Here is a 15,782-nt window from a genome sequence, read left to right as displayed (position 1 = left end):
GTTATGACTAATTTGATTAAATAGAAAATGTAAAAACACATTGAATTACTCTTTTGCCATAAAGAGATTTATTTTCTTATAATCTTCATAAGGCTCTTAAATCACAATCACATCATGTTTATTTCTCCATAGCCCAATTTTTCGTTCACATCTTTGAAAATCTTCACAATTTAGCTAATTCACCATGCTTACTTTATCCTCACGAAGCTTGACCATAAATATTATACTTATAGATACACATGCATATCTGAAAATTGATATTTTAAAAACTAGAAATATTATATTATTGCGAATATGTTGAGCGGTAAAAAAGTAGTTTGTTCTTAAGTATCCGAAAGCAACTCAAAACGGAATTGTCACTTGCTACTTGTTGTCCAAAATGAAATTTAGAAACTTGTAATAAATATTCAAAAGGCCTTAATTATTATCAATATTTTATTTATATAGTATTTTTTAGCATGTACAAGATGAATTTTGTTCAGGAACAAGCTCGGAGGCCCACACATCTTGTGGCCAACCAGTACGACCCTTTGTCAGTAAACTAGCATTCTGAAAAGATAAAATATATATACATACATTAGGTAAAATGTTTTCAATTTTAATGAGCCTGACAGGTATTGCGTAGTCGAGCAATTTCCGATTCGTCTATCGGATTTTTAAGGTAAACGACGTGTATTTTTCAAAATGTAAAATAAACAAATACTTCCAGTTCTATATAACAATTGTATATATTCTACAGATACTTTCACATAAGATACAATTTATGTATTAGTCGTGTACTCGTACTACAAATACATTTGTCGGTCCGTAAACACGAGAATTGTTTATCTATTTTATGGAAAACACACCCAACATTTGATTATCTTGTTGTGCTGAGAGTGTCATTTAGCTTTGAAATTTAGTTGCTAACTATTTCAGAATGTAAACTATTGAGTTTGTATACAAAACGAGATATAAATGCATGGGAGTTAATTCAAATTATCAAGGTCGCCGTAGAAGAAGATACAATTTACTATTGGTACATCCGTCGGAAGAAACGCATCTCTTAAGAGTCTTTTCCTATTTAAGCCATCGTAAAAGGTTCGTTTTGCGTTCTATATTTATAACTTTTTACCTATAGGAGATGTAAATGGCAGAGGATGGCATTTCCGATTCCATAAAGTATATATATTCTTGACGATAATGCCATGGCCATCTATACGCTTGTCTCTTTGTCCGTAAGAACACATAACATCTCAGAGACTATAACAAAAAGATTTACATTTCTTTCCAATTTCTTTTACTAGTTATCTTTTCGGATCAAACAATGATCGTCACATCTCAGGTCGTCAGACTTTTTTTCCACCTTATTTTTAATATTCACTCTCTGCAAAACTTATTTATATAAAAAGTGCAAGTTTTTTTCATAACAATTCTGTAAAACTTATTTCGATTATACAGCATATCATTTATAATAAAAATAAATAAACAAACTTTACGATTTGTGAACAAAAGTAATTCGTGAATAAAGAAAAAGAGTCTATAATGTTTTTCCTTTGATGATTTTTAGTATTTTACAATTTCACGTGTTTTCATTTACGTCAAGTAGAATAGAATTTACTTAAAAACGAAACAAATTGACACAGAATCATTAAAAGGGAGATCGATGGAAGGGGAACTTTTTTCCTTTCAGAGATAAACATTTTTCTGTTTACAAGAAAGCACTTGACTCTCGATGCATGGACTCTGTATGTACATACATATGTATTTTTATGTCTACAAATCAATGAGCATTTAAAGAGTTTTAAATATACATACATATATGAGAAATGCCTAATAAACTAATTGGGTAATATTTTTTTCTATTTTTGTATAAAATTTATGAAAGCTTGTTTTTGTAATCTGAAACCAGACTATATTTATTAGCATTTATAGCAATTACAAATTAAAAAGGGTATTTAATCGATTTCGTAATTAGTAATGCATATAATGTTTACATATATAAATAATATTAATACAAATCTCTTTAATCTAACTCACAATTTAACAAAAAAAAAAAAATATACATTTGTGTTTACCAAAATCCACAACATTATGTAGATTACATTTGTATTCAAAATTAAGTGGATTTTGGCCCCTCCATGCAGATAAATAAATTGCGGACACTTGACTATTTAATTGAGATATCTTGCAACTTCAACTTCAACTCCCACCCTCGACGTCAAAGAGTACATTTATTTATGTATGCGATTGAGCCATGTGAAAAGATTGTCGAACACCCGGTCTATAAAAGACTTCTAATGGATTGGGGTGTTGGTAATTTTATGATTACCAGTCTGCACGTGCGTCCAAAATTGTTAGGCATTAGGTCGAACAATTACAAGTGCTTGGCACTTTGGAAGAACACGATGTTACTCATTTCAGAGATACCATAAAGTGCTATTGTTAATCTTGTATCTGTAGATTATGGAGATGCCTTTTTAAGGAGTTATCCTTGTTTGACAGTTTTTTACTGCGTCAGAATTATTTCAAAAATCTTTTCTGTTCTGTTCTCAAGCAAAAAAGGTCAAGAGACATGTTTGCTCCCTTTGTGATATATCCAGCACATTGTGAGTTCATACGTTGATTTGTTTATATGGATCTTCCTTACCTCATTTCTTTGTTTTCTCTCGTTGTAAACTTTCCGATTCGACAGCTTTAGATCTGCTTGGAATCCACTTTTCGGATCCTGATCACCATCTAAAACATCCACTAAGTAATTTATATACAATATGGCCAATTTTAATGTTTTTATCTGAAAAAATGGGAACGAATAAGTATTATGATGTCGAGGATTGTCGTATTAATTTAACTAAATAAATTTCTTTGTATCGACTGATTTAAGTATTAGCAATCAGCATCGATAACATGAATCGCGAAGGCTTAAGTGTAAACGTTGAATAATTTTTTAATAGGAAGCTCCTTCAGAATGTTCATTCGGATCAAATACAATTAAGAAAATTGCAAAAAGTATTTTTCATCATTTACTGGTTTGTTTTTGCAAAAATGCGTTATTAGACCAATTCTTGTAAAACATTCTAGATGTGTCAAATGTAATGGACTGTTTACCATTGCTTATCACTTACTTTGGATAATTTTGTGTCTGAAGGAACATTGGGAATTTTTCCGCGCAGTTTGTAGAAAGCACTGTTAATGCTTTGCGTTCTCCTGCGTTCTTTTTTATTTGCCGTGTTGCGTTTTTTTATTGTTCGCACAGCCGTATTTGGAATGAAACAATGATTGTTAATGGGCGCGTATATATCGTCGGGAACTTTCTTCTCTGAATCTGCAAAGAAACGGAGAGTAAAGCAAAAACAAATTTTATAATTTAGATTTGATTGAGGTTAAATTAATGTACTCCTCTATTTAACAGATAACATATATTATTATTCTTGAAATTGATTTGCAATGGCTTTACATTTCGTAATTTACAAATCCTTATTTTGAAATAACTGATTTAAATTCAAATTAAACAAAACAATTAACATGTTGTCTTCGATATTTTTGATATTTGTTGAATATCAAATAAATCAAATAATTCCAAGGTTTTTACGAATATTTTAAAAATGTCAAGAGTTATAGAAACTTTCAACATTAGAAATATTAATGTTACAATCTAATACATTCACCTACAATTTAATCCATTAATATCCACAATTGAATTGTTCGAATAACTGGCATTATAATAAAACGTATTTGGTTCGGGGCACACAACACTTGTCGTATATTTCGACATTTCACACTCAAGAGCCAGCGCACTTTTCAGTTGGCTCTTTTATACCCGTAAAAATATATTTCTATATGTATAGTATACCATATATCTAGAAAATGGCTTATAATTGTCGGATTGCACTTAAAACAGATTACCGCGATTTACAATGCATCATGGGAGCATTTATCTCGGCACCGCTTGGATACTAACTAAATTCAGATTGCAGACGCACAATTTCAGATCAATCGATGTTCTATGAGTATCCAAAAATTTAACCAAAAAACACCCCCAGAAAATAGATACAGCCAATGGGACACTCTGATGTATTATGCGACCAATAGCAGGCTGTGGTGAAAATAGTTCATGGTGAAAATAGTACAAGTTCAACAAAGCTGTCATGCAGACACAACAATTTACCACATTGCCCTCTACACTTGTACCAAATTTGTATATGTGGGTGTATATTTGTAATATTGTACTGCAAGCAAAAGAAATTATAATTTTGATACATTCTTTTATCCATTAACTAGATTAAAAAGAAGGTCGAAATGTGGTTCTGTTCAAGCCGCAGAGCTCTAAGTTTCGCAGAGAAAATAAAATTAAAAGCAAATTGGCGTAAAACATATTTAATTATAAGTACTTAAGAAATTGGTACGTTTTTTACAAAAACTATAAATCATTCTCTATCTGTGTATACTTCTATTACTAGAATTAAAATGTGAAAGAGAAAACAATAGAATAATTTAAGCAAGCTTTTTGTTAAGATCGAACAATAAATATAAAGTTATTCTAGGAACAAGTAACAAAAAAGACCCTTAAAGCTGCCTAACTGAAAACCTGTTTGTAATATTGCACCTTTTATTATCTCATGGGATTAATAGGAACCTAATAAATGTAATGATTTTACATACACATACATAAACATATATACTAGGTCATCCCGCTGTCGATGAGCCAATTACGGCATGTACAAAGTATTATGTATATTTATTCAAAACAAAAATACAAACTGATCTCGTTTTGAAAAGTATATTTTCAAAAAAGTTTCTTTCGTAAATTTTCCCATTTCGCTTCAAAATAAATATCATTATTAATTTCTTCTTGCTGGGATTTCGTACATATTTGTGTACAAACATTAATAATACATCACAAATGTAAATATTGTGATTGAAAACAATGACCCGTTGACACCGTAATCAATTCGTAATTCCATAAGCCGAGAACCCAGTTGCAAATTCAGCTTTTGCGTTTGCTACTTTTTAAGAGCGTGTTGCTGATATGCGGAGTCTTCGCTCACAAGATTTCCGACTGGGTTGCGTTCATACTAAGATGCGTACGATTGTGTAGTGTGCGAGTGTGTGTGAGTAGAATACTGTCAATTTTCACGCTGACCGCGCTCTCTTCTAGCCGGCCCTGGGCATAAACTTGATTCAGAGCTTCAATTCAGTTGATAGTCGGCGGTTGGAAGCATCAAAAAAGCTCTCACTTCAAGTTGAATATCAACGGAATATACGATCAGTACAATTTTTAAGACATAGCGCAACAGATCGTGGAACTTCCGCTGGTAAAAAATACGAAATAAACAATAGTAAGTGAAATAATAAATATATTTACATATAGATGCTCATAAATATGTAAATACATATATGTATATGTATGGGCTTAATTGTGATTAGCGAGTAAATGGTAATATGAGAGTGATTACGCAGGTCATTTTGGGGATTTTTTACGTACACATTTGTCAATACTATATATACGTGTGTTTAAATATTAAATCGATGTATAATATATGTATGTATGTACGTGAGTATGCATACACACACACATGCACACTTGTTAAAGTGACTTCTAGGGGCAAACAGGTTTGTTTTATTGGCAACAAATACACACTCATACATGGACCATAAATATTCAGCCGATATATTGTGTATACGGGGAGATACAGATATTTATATATAAACGGATATTATTTTTATTATAAAGCAATGTTGCAACATTTTGCCAAATAAGTGCCTCATTAATTAATTCATTTAAAATATATTAACTACAAATTTACATTAAGATTGAGAAATTGCTCACAAAACACACACATATGCACAATCTTTGAGAAATTCCCACAAGCATACTTTCGTATGCGTCATTGGCGAAATCCTTGTGTGTGTCGATAAATGCAATGAACTCGATAATATCTTTGTACATAAGTACATATGTACATATGCAGCTATGCTGAATTAAACGGTCACCTTTGAAATTGATTTTGTTTTTTAGGACATCTGATGATGGACTTAAAGTGTTTTGTATTGTGTCTTTTGGCATATACCTGCTACGCACAGGACACATCGTTGGACGCTCTAATTGCTGATATTTTTAAAACCGATCCAAACTCATTCAGTTCAACTAGCCCCCTTCCAATCCTTTCATCCACTTCAATAATTCCTGACACTGCTAAACAAAGTGATGAATATGAGTCCTGTGGCTACCAAAAAGAATGTGTACCTCGCTGGTTATGCTCAAACGACACCATAAATACGAGTGGCGAAAATATAATCGATATTCGCATTGACACAGAGTCGCCATGCAAAGGATATTTCAATAAATGCTGTGATCTTCCCAACAAGGTAACGTTGAATTTTCGCATTTTCATTATGGTGTTTCTAATCGTTCGTAATTCTCTTATTCCTGTAGATAGATAAAAAGGACGAACCCATTAATCCTGTTGTCACAAATAAGGGCTGCGGTTACCGTAATCCCAATGGAATTACTTTCAAAATAACTGGTGCCTTGGATCAAGAGGCTGAGTTCGCTGAATTTCCCTGGATGGTTGCCGTTTTGCGTGAAGAGTCGCAACTTAACCTGTACGAGTGTGGAGGTGCAATCATAACACCCGATGTTATTCTGACTGCAGCTCACTGCGTTTACAACAAGGACGCCCAATCTCTCATTGGTATAATTGGCTGCCTTAGATTTGTGCAAGTAATTTAATATTTATTGTTTTCAATGATTTAAGTGCGAGCTGGTGAGTGGGATACACAAACCAAAGAGGAGCCGATTCCACATGAAGATCGTTATGTCAAGGAAATTATCTACCACGAACAATTTAATAAGGGATCGCTTTATAATGACGTTGCTCTACTCTTTCTCGAAAGTCCTTTAGAATTCAAAGCAAGCATTCAGCCCGTATGTCTTCCAAATATAGGGGAACAATTCGACTTGGAGCGTTGTTTTGCCACAGGCTGGGGCAAAAATAAGTTTGGCAAAGATGGTGAATATCAAGTAATTCTGAAGAAAATCGATCTTCCTACTGTTGCACATGAAAAGTGCCAAACCAACTTGCGCTCAACACGCCTGGGAAAGCATTTCATATTGCACGATAGTTTTATATGCGCTGGTGGCGAAAAGGATCGCGATACATGCAAGGGCGATGGTGGTTCACCCTTAGTCTGTCCTATTAAGGGTCAACCAAACCGCTTTAAATCCGCTGGTTTAGTTGCCTGGGGCATTGGATGTGGCGAAGAAAATGTACCCGGTGTTTATGCAAGTGTTTCTTACTTGCGACCATGGATAGACCAAAAACTTAGCTTAAGGCAGATTGATACAAAATATTTCACTCCCTGATCAAAAAATGTAATACCTGTTGAAAAACAGCTGTTCAATAGCAACTTCGGGAATAAAATAAAACCTAATGTCGTTTACAAAATTTATATGTACTGAAAATCCAAAATTTATTTTAATTATAATTTTACTTGAAAATTTAGAACGAAAAAGAAGACCAGATCCTATAAACTTACATATGTATGTACATATATAGATATGAAAGGAAGAAAGAAAAAAATGATTAATGGTCTTCAATTATTTCAATTACAAATAACTCACAATTTATCGAAGAATCTTTGTAAATAGGTTTTAATTTATTGATAATAAATTCTATGCTGGAAACATTGTCAAGGTTCGGTGGACGTGGTTGAACATTATGCGGATAGCTGAGTTTTAGAATTTGGCTAACAGTATTTATGTTTGATATAAAGGCAACTCTTCAATTGAAGAACTATCGAACTGACGCGGTATACAACTCTAAGAAGTACGAAGTGTGATTATAAATAGTATATTAGGTGTGATTATCAACAGTATAGTCTAATATGGTATATTTTTGATATTAAAATATTAAAAATACAAGTGTGTTCTTGGTATATTCACCTGCATTCGTACAATAAATGCCGTTTTCCAACAATTGATATTTTTATGAAATTAGTTCATAGAGGAAAAAAAAATTTCAAATGTTTATAAAATAGTTGGTTTAGGAAATCTGGTGAACCACACGACTTGCATTTCTCGTAAATTGTTAAATTCTGAGCAAAGTGTAACCAACAATCCAGTAATTGTGAAAGAGGGCATATTTGGTATATTTTTCGACATAAAATGGTATGTTTTAAAATCCGATTTGTGGTCACCCTGATGACGCACGAAGAGAACAAAGATGGCGTTCACGACGATGGCTACTACACGAACAAAGCCAGCAGAACACTAAATATAAAAGTTGTAAATTGTAGTGAAAACATTGTTGAAAAAGTGCAAATCAAGCTAAAAAGGCAAACGAAAATTGTTGTACCATGTGTAAACTAAAAAAGGGTTACGCAAACTAACCATTTGCCCATTGCTGTGGAAGTTTTGTGTAATTCAAAACATATACATACATATGTATGTAGTTTGTGTTTCGTGGTCAAAAAGAATATACAAATCTCCGATCCACACCTTTTATCACAACTTTAGAAGGTACGGTTTTGCTGCTATTTGTGACAAAGTAAACATCATCTATATTGCTGCCACCAAACAACAACTATAACAAAAAACTAAAAGAAAGAACTAGTTTGCATTTTGTGCAAAGTGAGTATACCAATCAAACCAGTGAATGAAACTCTCCAATTACCTGAGACTTCTTGAAAATAATCTTCGTATGCACAAACACACACACAAATCATTTATGTGCTATACAAAGACATTGTGTGTATCAATTTTAAATTAAAAAAGTTAAATTGAAATAATGCTTTTGTAGACATTTGCATATGTATAAATAGTAATATGAATTAATAACAAGGTGAATGAATTTTGAACACCCCACATTAATATAAACATTCAACATTATTTCGGGTGCACGCTCATCGAATCGTACATAAATAATTCAATCTATGTCTTTGTAATTCATAAGTTTTTTTCATTTTATTTTTTTCCTAAGAGTGTGTGTGTTTATGTTTTGTATCTGCATCTCCGTGTGTACTTCGTGCATTCAAATACATATGCACAAGGCTGTGTGTGTGTGTATGTACACCACGTACATGCACACTAACGCAATTACATATGATCCCGTCGTCGTCGATGTTGTTGCTGTTGCTTCTGTTCACTTCTCTCTACATACGTAACAAGTAAAAGTGGTCTCTTCATCAGTGTGCTCAACTATTAAATACTCTGTCTAACGCACAAACATATGTGTGCTAAATATCCGCATATTGGTATCGAGTATAACAAAGTCTGTAGAGTTTGTGGATGGAGAGGTAGTGCACACACAAAAAGTACATAGACTTACACTTACAGTCAGGCAAACATACATGCACCTTGTAAGCATGCTGCATAGCGGCATCAAAGAATGTTCGTACCTATGATGAATACATACATGTGATAAATAGGACCATTAAAATCTATGTTAAATGTTTAATAAATTCTGTTAGTTTGGGTAATTTTCGAATAAATAAAAAAAATATTTCTTTTAGTCTTTGCAGTGTTACCAAGCCTTATTTTCATACAAAATCCAAAATACAATTCAGCTATAACACATTTCTCATATCTCTACTCACCGAAATTTTCTACAATTTCGAAAAAGAGAATATCACCTGTTGAAACCGTTCGCATTTCCTATATTTTTTTTTTACTTAGCTCAAGAATTCGCGAGAATTGTTTGTGTTATCTAGAAACGTTGGCGCCTACAGCATTGATAACAGTACCTATGACTCTATGAGCAGAGCTGTGATGGTGATCGTATACAATGTATACAGTGAATACTTGATATAGTGAACTAATAAAAATCAATTCTGAAATGCACTCTAAAATTGTATTTGTTAATACCAAAAATTATGAGTTGGTAAAAAATTATTTAAAAAAAAATTTATTTAAACATAATTTACCTTTTTTCAAACTTGCTAAAATAGTTATAATAAAGAATACATTGTATTTCAATTACTTAAAAATGAGTTCTACAGTATCTATTTGAAAATAGAAGATTGCATTTTGAAATCTATGTGTCAAGAGTAATTTATTTATTTATTTCTGTAAAACTAAAGACAATTTTTCATTATCTTTTCAGATTTTGTATCCACCATCTGCCGTCCACAAATCTGAGGTAAAATGGCGACTAGCGACGATGAACCGATGCACTTGTATGAAGTGTTTCAAAACTGTTTTAACAAGATAGCAAATAAGCAACCGTCGGGCAATGTGGGGACCGAACGAGGTGGCGGCTATCACTCACCATATGGAGGCCTTGCTGTGGAAAATGGAATGTACTCAAGCGATTTCAATTCCATTCATTCTGATGGCGTTGGCGGTGGCGGAGGACCCCCAAGCAACAATCGATTCGCCAATGTGTCGACGGTTGATCAGTATTTCGATTCGGGAGCAACTAGCAGCGCTGGATGGTATCAATCCCAAATGAACAGCGGCCCGACTCCCAACTATATGAATCAGACAACTTATCAAAACAACACTCCAATATCTGCACACAATTTGGACCACCAACAACAACAAGTGCTTAATGCTGCCAATGATGGCACGAGTATTGGTATCCAAATGGGCGGCGTTGGTGAGAGTGGAGGTCACCTGGGTATGCATAGTCCGGCAGCGACATCGCTCCCGCCAATGAGCTCATTCCGTGGCGGTGGTTCCGGCAGCATACCAAACATTGTTGGCGGCCCAGCACCGACAGTGTTATCGCCGGCCGTCTACAACTCGCCGCAACATAATCACAATCAACAAGCAACAGTACAGCAACAAGCACAGCACAGTTCATTAGCGTCTGCTGGTCAACTCGGTCACCATTCCCTTAATCATCATAACCCGCTACCTCATGCACATTCCCATCACAATCAGCAACTAAGTCCTGCAGTGCAGAGCGCGGACGGCTTTGGTGGTGGCGGCCCCAATGCGAAAGTCGGTGTCGGTGTCGGAGCTGGTAATTCTTCGGCAACGTCATTGCGACAGCAAATCTATATGTCGGCTGCAGCCGTGGCCGATCAGAGTATTAGTAGCTTCAGTTCAAATCCATCAACGCCCGTCAATTCACCGCCACCGTTAACGCAGTCTGGAGTTGGAGTTGGTGGCGATGCAGCCTCTGTGTCTGGCAATACAGGTGGCTGGAGTCATACGGTCTTAAATAGCGGTGCCAGCTCGAGCTATGCTAGCGATATGGTGGTGCCAGTAACTAGTTTACATACCATGGCATCGGTGTTTCAAGGTGCACGCATGGAGGAGCGTCTTGATGATGCTCTGAACGTGCTACGAAACCATTGCGAGCCTGAAATTTTGGCAAGTGTGAATAGCACATTGAATGCATTGGACAATGCTGAAACGTTATCTTCCTTCGTGGCCAATTCCCCAACGTCCCACGTCCTTGGCGGTGCCAGTTCGGCTGGCAATGGCTCGCTTGGTGGTGCTGGAGGACCCAATTCATCAAGTACACTGTCCCACGATGTGCTTTCAAGTGCGTCGGCTGGCGGATCGGGTTTGACGAACATTAAAATTGAACGTGGTGGATCGACGTCAATAACAACGTCCGGATCGAAGCCAACAAAGAAACGAAAGGAGCAAAGTGGAATGAGCAATGCCGGCGTCTCAACCACATCCAATCTTTCGAGTCTGGACATTTCGGATACGAAACCAACCAGTTCTGTGGAACCCTCAAATGCCAATCAACTGCAACAGCTTGCTGCGCAGGGAGCTGCAAAGGCTGCGAAACGACCGCGACGATACTGTTCGTCCGCCGACGATGATGACGATGCCGAGCCGGCTGTTAAGGCAATACGCGAAAAGGAACGACGTCAGGCAAATAATGCACGCGAACGCATTCGTATACGTGATATTAATGAGGCTTTGAAAGAATTGGGACGTATGTGTATGACACACCTGAAATCAGATAAACCTCAAACTAAACTCGGCATTCTGAACATGGCTGTGGAGGTGATTATGACGCTAGAGCAACAGGTACGCGAACGCAATCTGAATCCAAAGGCTGCATGCTTGAAACGACGTGAAGAAGAGAAGGCAGAGGACGGACCCAAAATGGTTGGTGTGCAACACCATATGATACCACAACAACAGCAACAGCAGCCATCCGTGAGCAGCGTCGTCGGCGCAAACAGCTATCATAGTCAGCCTTCACAACTTGTGCCAGCGACGTCGCAGACGCTAAGTAGCATGGCCTTACCTACCAATCAGGCTAACAGCGTATTGCCGCCACATTTGCAGCAACAGATTGGTCAGCATCCACAGCAATAGCAAGCAGTCAGCAGCGATGATCTAAAGGCATCACCATCTTCCATTACAACAGCAGCAACAACAACAGCAACAGTAACTCAATTGATGCATGGCTCGACGGCAAAGTACTCAACCAGCTTCGAGCTAGAGCAACAGTTATTAAGCAATTTTTTCAGACGTCATGCCGCTAACAACAATCCCGAGGCAATACCAATACCCCCCTTGCAACATCATCCCTTTTAGCCTATTTTTATATATGTCGATTATTTTTTTATTGCGCTCTTCAAGAATATAATATATAGGGCTGCAAACCTCAAATGTTTTAACAAGGGTTCAGCTCGTGACACGTTTTTAAGAGCTCATGAAGCCAAGATTTTAATTCGAACATTAGTTCACTTTTAAAATGTTTTCAACTATTTATTAAAAATGATTCCATACTCATATTCTCAACATATTTTACAATTTCATTGTTAATTCAAGTGCTTTATATGAGTTATATTTTTGCGTCAAGTGTAATATCTTTTTATATATCTGAGTAGAAGAAGTTCCACAACAAAGATTCTTTGTACTTGCAAACCAAACTTTCTTTTAATAAGGTTTGCAGCCCTTATACAATATACATATATGCGAATATACAGTTTTTATCAACTATATCAATTGTATATACTTGTTTTTAATAATTTTTCGACGGAGCAAACATCATTTCCGATTATTAAGAATGAATTTTTGATCCCCATAATATATACAAAAATGTATAATATTATGTGGATTTTACATCATTTAAAGCGATGTCGCCATGTAGCCATCTTTTCATGCATACATAATTATATAATTAGCTCTAAGTAGGTTTATTTACAAGCAACACAAAAATGAAAAGAAATCTATATAAAAAAAAAAAACATGAAAATTTCACACAAACCCCATTTCATACATACAAAATTTCTTGTATTCCCCCATATCTTTAGGACTCTATACATAAGAAGTATATGCATATTCATTTTTCTTAATCGTGTTAAATGCTCGCATGTAATTAAAACAAACAACAAATAAATAACATAATGCAACCGAGTACTTACAATAAGTATTAGAAGGAAGTAATCGTTAAATAAGATTAAAAGGTAATTGTTAAATTAAATGTAAGCTTTCAAAAAAATCAAGAAAATAACAAAAAAAAAAAACAATAAAAAAAATTTTAAAACGGTTATCAATTATATAATATATATAATACGCTAGAGTAGGTTAACATTAAACGGAATTTATAATGCAATTTTATGTGGGCAGCGTTGTAAGTTTCACCCCAACATAGGAAATGATTATATTGGACAGCTGAGAAATATCGTTTATAATGTCAAGAGCTGCCAAATGCGATATGTATGATGATCCAATGCTGCTTAGATAGCTAAAACGCAAAACATAAATTGTTCGACGATATTCAAAAAAAAAAAGCATTCATGGTATGCTATGTATATTTCGTAATCGTACGTGAAATATTTACTTTAATTCTTTATAAATTTCATTTATTATCACTATGTTATTAAGTAGTAATATCATAACATATATATATACATATATAGCTTGTTAATGGTGAAAAGCATTTTTTGCAAAATTGTATTTAGTTTTTCTTTATTCATACATTATTGCTCAAACATTTCAATTATAAATTGTATAAATATATGTATGTGTTTTTTAGTAAACAATGGTTGCCACGCCGATGATGAATAAATGAGGCAAAACATAACTTATATATTCATATATAATTCATCTTTTAGCTTTCTGATTTCGGCATGATTCGAAACACCCTGGGCTTCCTATCGATTCGATAATTGACACTAGAAGCCAAATTTGTCCCGTTAGATTTTTTCTTAAGTGTTGTTAGATACTCAAATCTAAAGGAGATTCAATTTTTGAGAAAAAAAATATATTGTAATTTAAAACGATTCTTGAAAAGTTTCGTTGTGACAGTTGATGTGGAATTTTATTATTTCTCGGGTTTATTCAAAAAATAATTTCATTTCACAGTTCCCAAAACGTTGTGAATGGTAGAAAGCATTCTGTATGAGTGGCATCACCTAACATAAGTAGAAGCTTGTGGTGTTTATCACAAGTCTGGCAACTCTGGTGACATTCGCGGCATTTTATTTTGTGAAATTGACTGAAGCCATCATGGAGGATTTCGAGAAAATTGAAAAAATCGGTGAAGGCACCTATGGTGTAGTTTATAAAGGCCGTAATCGTTTAACTGGCCAAATTGTTGCTATGAAAAAAATAAGATTGGAGGCAGATGACGAAGGTGTTCCATCCACAGCCATAAGGTATGTACCAACATTTATGAGGCTCCATTTCAATTTGTCGATTTAAAATAAAACACGCATCATTTAACCTATTGTAGGGAAATATCGCTATTGAAAGAATTAAAGCATCCCAATATAGTATGTTTGGAAGATGTTTTAATGGAAGAAAACCGCATATACTTGATATTTGAATTTCTATCAATGGATCTGAAAAAATACATGGATTCCTTGCCGCCTGAGAAGCATCTCGATAGTCAATTAGTTCGAAGCTATTTGTATCAGATAACAAATGCCATTTTATTTTGCCATCGTCGTCGAGTACTACATCGTGACTTGAAACCCCAAAATCTCCTGATTGACAAGAATGGCATCATTAAAGTAGCTGACTTTGGCCTCGGAAGATCCTTTGGAATTCCAGTGCGAATTTATACACATGAAATTGTGACTTTGTGGTACAGAGCCCCAGAAGTATTATTGGGCTCTCCCAGATATTCGTGTCCTGTTGACATTTGGTCAATAGGATGTATTTTTGCTGAGATGGCTACTCGGAAGCCGCTGTTTCAAGGCGATTCCGAGATAGATCAACTATTTCGAATGTTCAGGTAAGCGCTCAAATTGAAATGATGTGGGTGAAGAACCATCTGTTGATTAGAAATATAAATTATTGGCGTACAACATGAATCGATTTCTTTTCAACATATGGCAACATTATAGAATATATTCGATGTTTTTAGTTCGATAAGTTTTTTATTTTATGCGGCATAAATTAAAATCGTACACATTTTTCAGAATTCTAAAAACTCCTACTGAAGATATTTGGCCAGGCGTAACTTCGCTTCCGGACTATAAAAATACGTTCCCATGTTGGTCAACAAATCAATTAACCAACCAGCTGAAAAATCTTGACGGTTATGGTGTGGATCTTATTCAAAAGATGCTGATTTATGATCCAGTGCATAGAATTTCTGCTAAAGACATATTGGAACATGAATATTTTAATGGCTTTACATTTGACGGATAATGGCTCCTGCAAATTGATTTAAGATTCTTAGCATTAATGCAAATTTAATATTCTGAATAAGTAATTTCTTGATTTTCATATCAATAATTCACAGTGTATGTCGTCTTTTAATTGATGTTCATCACATATCGAAAATATATAAGGGATTCAAAATCTACGATATACATATATATTATAAACTTTTCCAGACAAAAGTTCTACTTAATTGAATGCCTAATTAATA

General features: G+C 34.7%; 4 protein-coding genes across 5 annotated transcripts; 3 read left to right on the top strand and 1 right to left on the bottom strand.

The window, feature by feature from the left end:
* Window positions 1–394: 394 nt before the first annotated feature.
* On the bottom strand, window positions 395–3,934 carry LOC133838428 (heart- and neural crest derivatives-expressed protein 2). The gene is made up of 4 exons (XM_062269530.1): window positions 3,652–3,934; window positions 3,105–3,304; window positions 2,630–2,773; window positions 395–549 (listed from the first exon to the last, which is right to left on the bottom strand). Exons 1-4 carry the CDS (start codon window positions 3,752–3,754, stop codon window positions 454–456), a joined length of 543 nt encoding a protein of 180 aa, XP_062125514.1. The 5' UTR covers window positions 3,755–3,934; the 3' UTR covers window positions 395–453.
* Window positions 3,935–5,166: 1,232 nt separating this feature from the next.
* LOC133849055 (phenoloxidase-activating factor 2) lies at window positions 5,167–7,431 on the top strand. 2 transcript variants are annotated; one of them, XM_062284905.1, is made up of 4 exons: window positions 5,167–5,318; window positions 5,999–6,348; window positions 6,416–6,674; window positions 6,738–7,431. In XM_062284905.1, exons 2-4 carry the CDS (start codon window positions 6,007–6,009, stop codon window positions 7,343–7,345), a joined length of 1,209 nt encoding a protein of 402 aa, XP_062140889.1. In that variant the 5' UTR covers window positions 5,167–5,318; window positions 5,999–6,006; the 3' UTR covers window positions 7,346–7,431. The 2 variants fall into 2 exon arrangements, with proteins under 2 accessions (XP_062140889.1, XP_062140896.1); XM_062284912.1 differs by having other exon boundaries at window positions 5,194–5,294.
* A 768-nt stretch (window positions 7,432–8,199) lies between these two features.
* LOC133835373 (protein daughterless) lies at window positions 8,200–13,315 on the top strand. The gene is made up of 2 exons (XM_062265398.1): window positions 8,200–8,611; window positions 10,083–13,315. Exon 2 carries the CDS (start codon window positions 10,124–10,126, stop codon window positions 12,266–12,268), a length of 2,145 nt encoding a protein of 714 aa, XP_062121382.1. The 5' UTR covers window positions 8,200–8,611; window positions 10,083–10,123; the 3' UTR covers window positions 12,269–13,315.
* Window positions 13,316–14,256: 941 nt separating this feature from the next.
* On the top strand, window positions 14,257–15,655 carry LOC133835376 (cyclin-dependent kinase 1). The gene is made up of 3 exons (XM_062265403.1): window positions 14,257–14,559; window positions 14,637–15,140; window positions 15,328–15,655. Exons 1-3 carry the CDS (start codon window positions 14,411–14,413, stop codon window positions 15,557–15,559), a joined length of 885 nt encoding a protein of 294 aa, XP_062121387.1. The 5' UTR covers window positions 14,257–14,410; the 3' UTR covers window positions 15,560–15,655.
* The last annotated feature ends 127 nt before the right edge of the window (window positions 15,656–15,782 follow it).

Source organism: Drosophila sulfurigaster, chromosome 2L (genome assembly GCF_023558435.1).
Source record: "Drosophila sulfurigaster albostrigata strain 15112-1811.04 chromosome 2L, ASM2355843v2, whole genome shotgun sequence".
In the NCBI taxonomy this organism is placed as follows: Eukaryota; Metazoa; Arthropoda; class Insecta; order Diptera; family Drosophilidae; genus Drosophila; species Drosophila sulfurigaster.
This window is presented reverse-complemented; position numbering and strand designations above follow the sequence as displayed.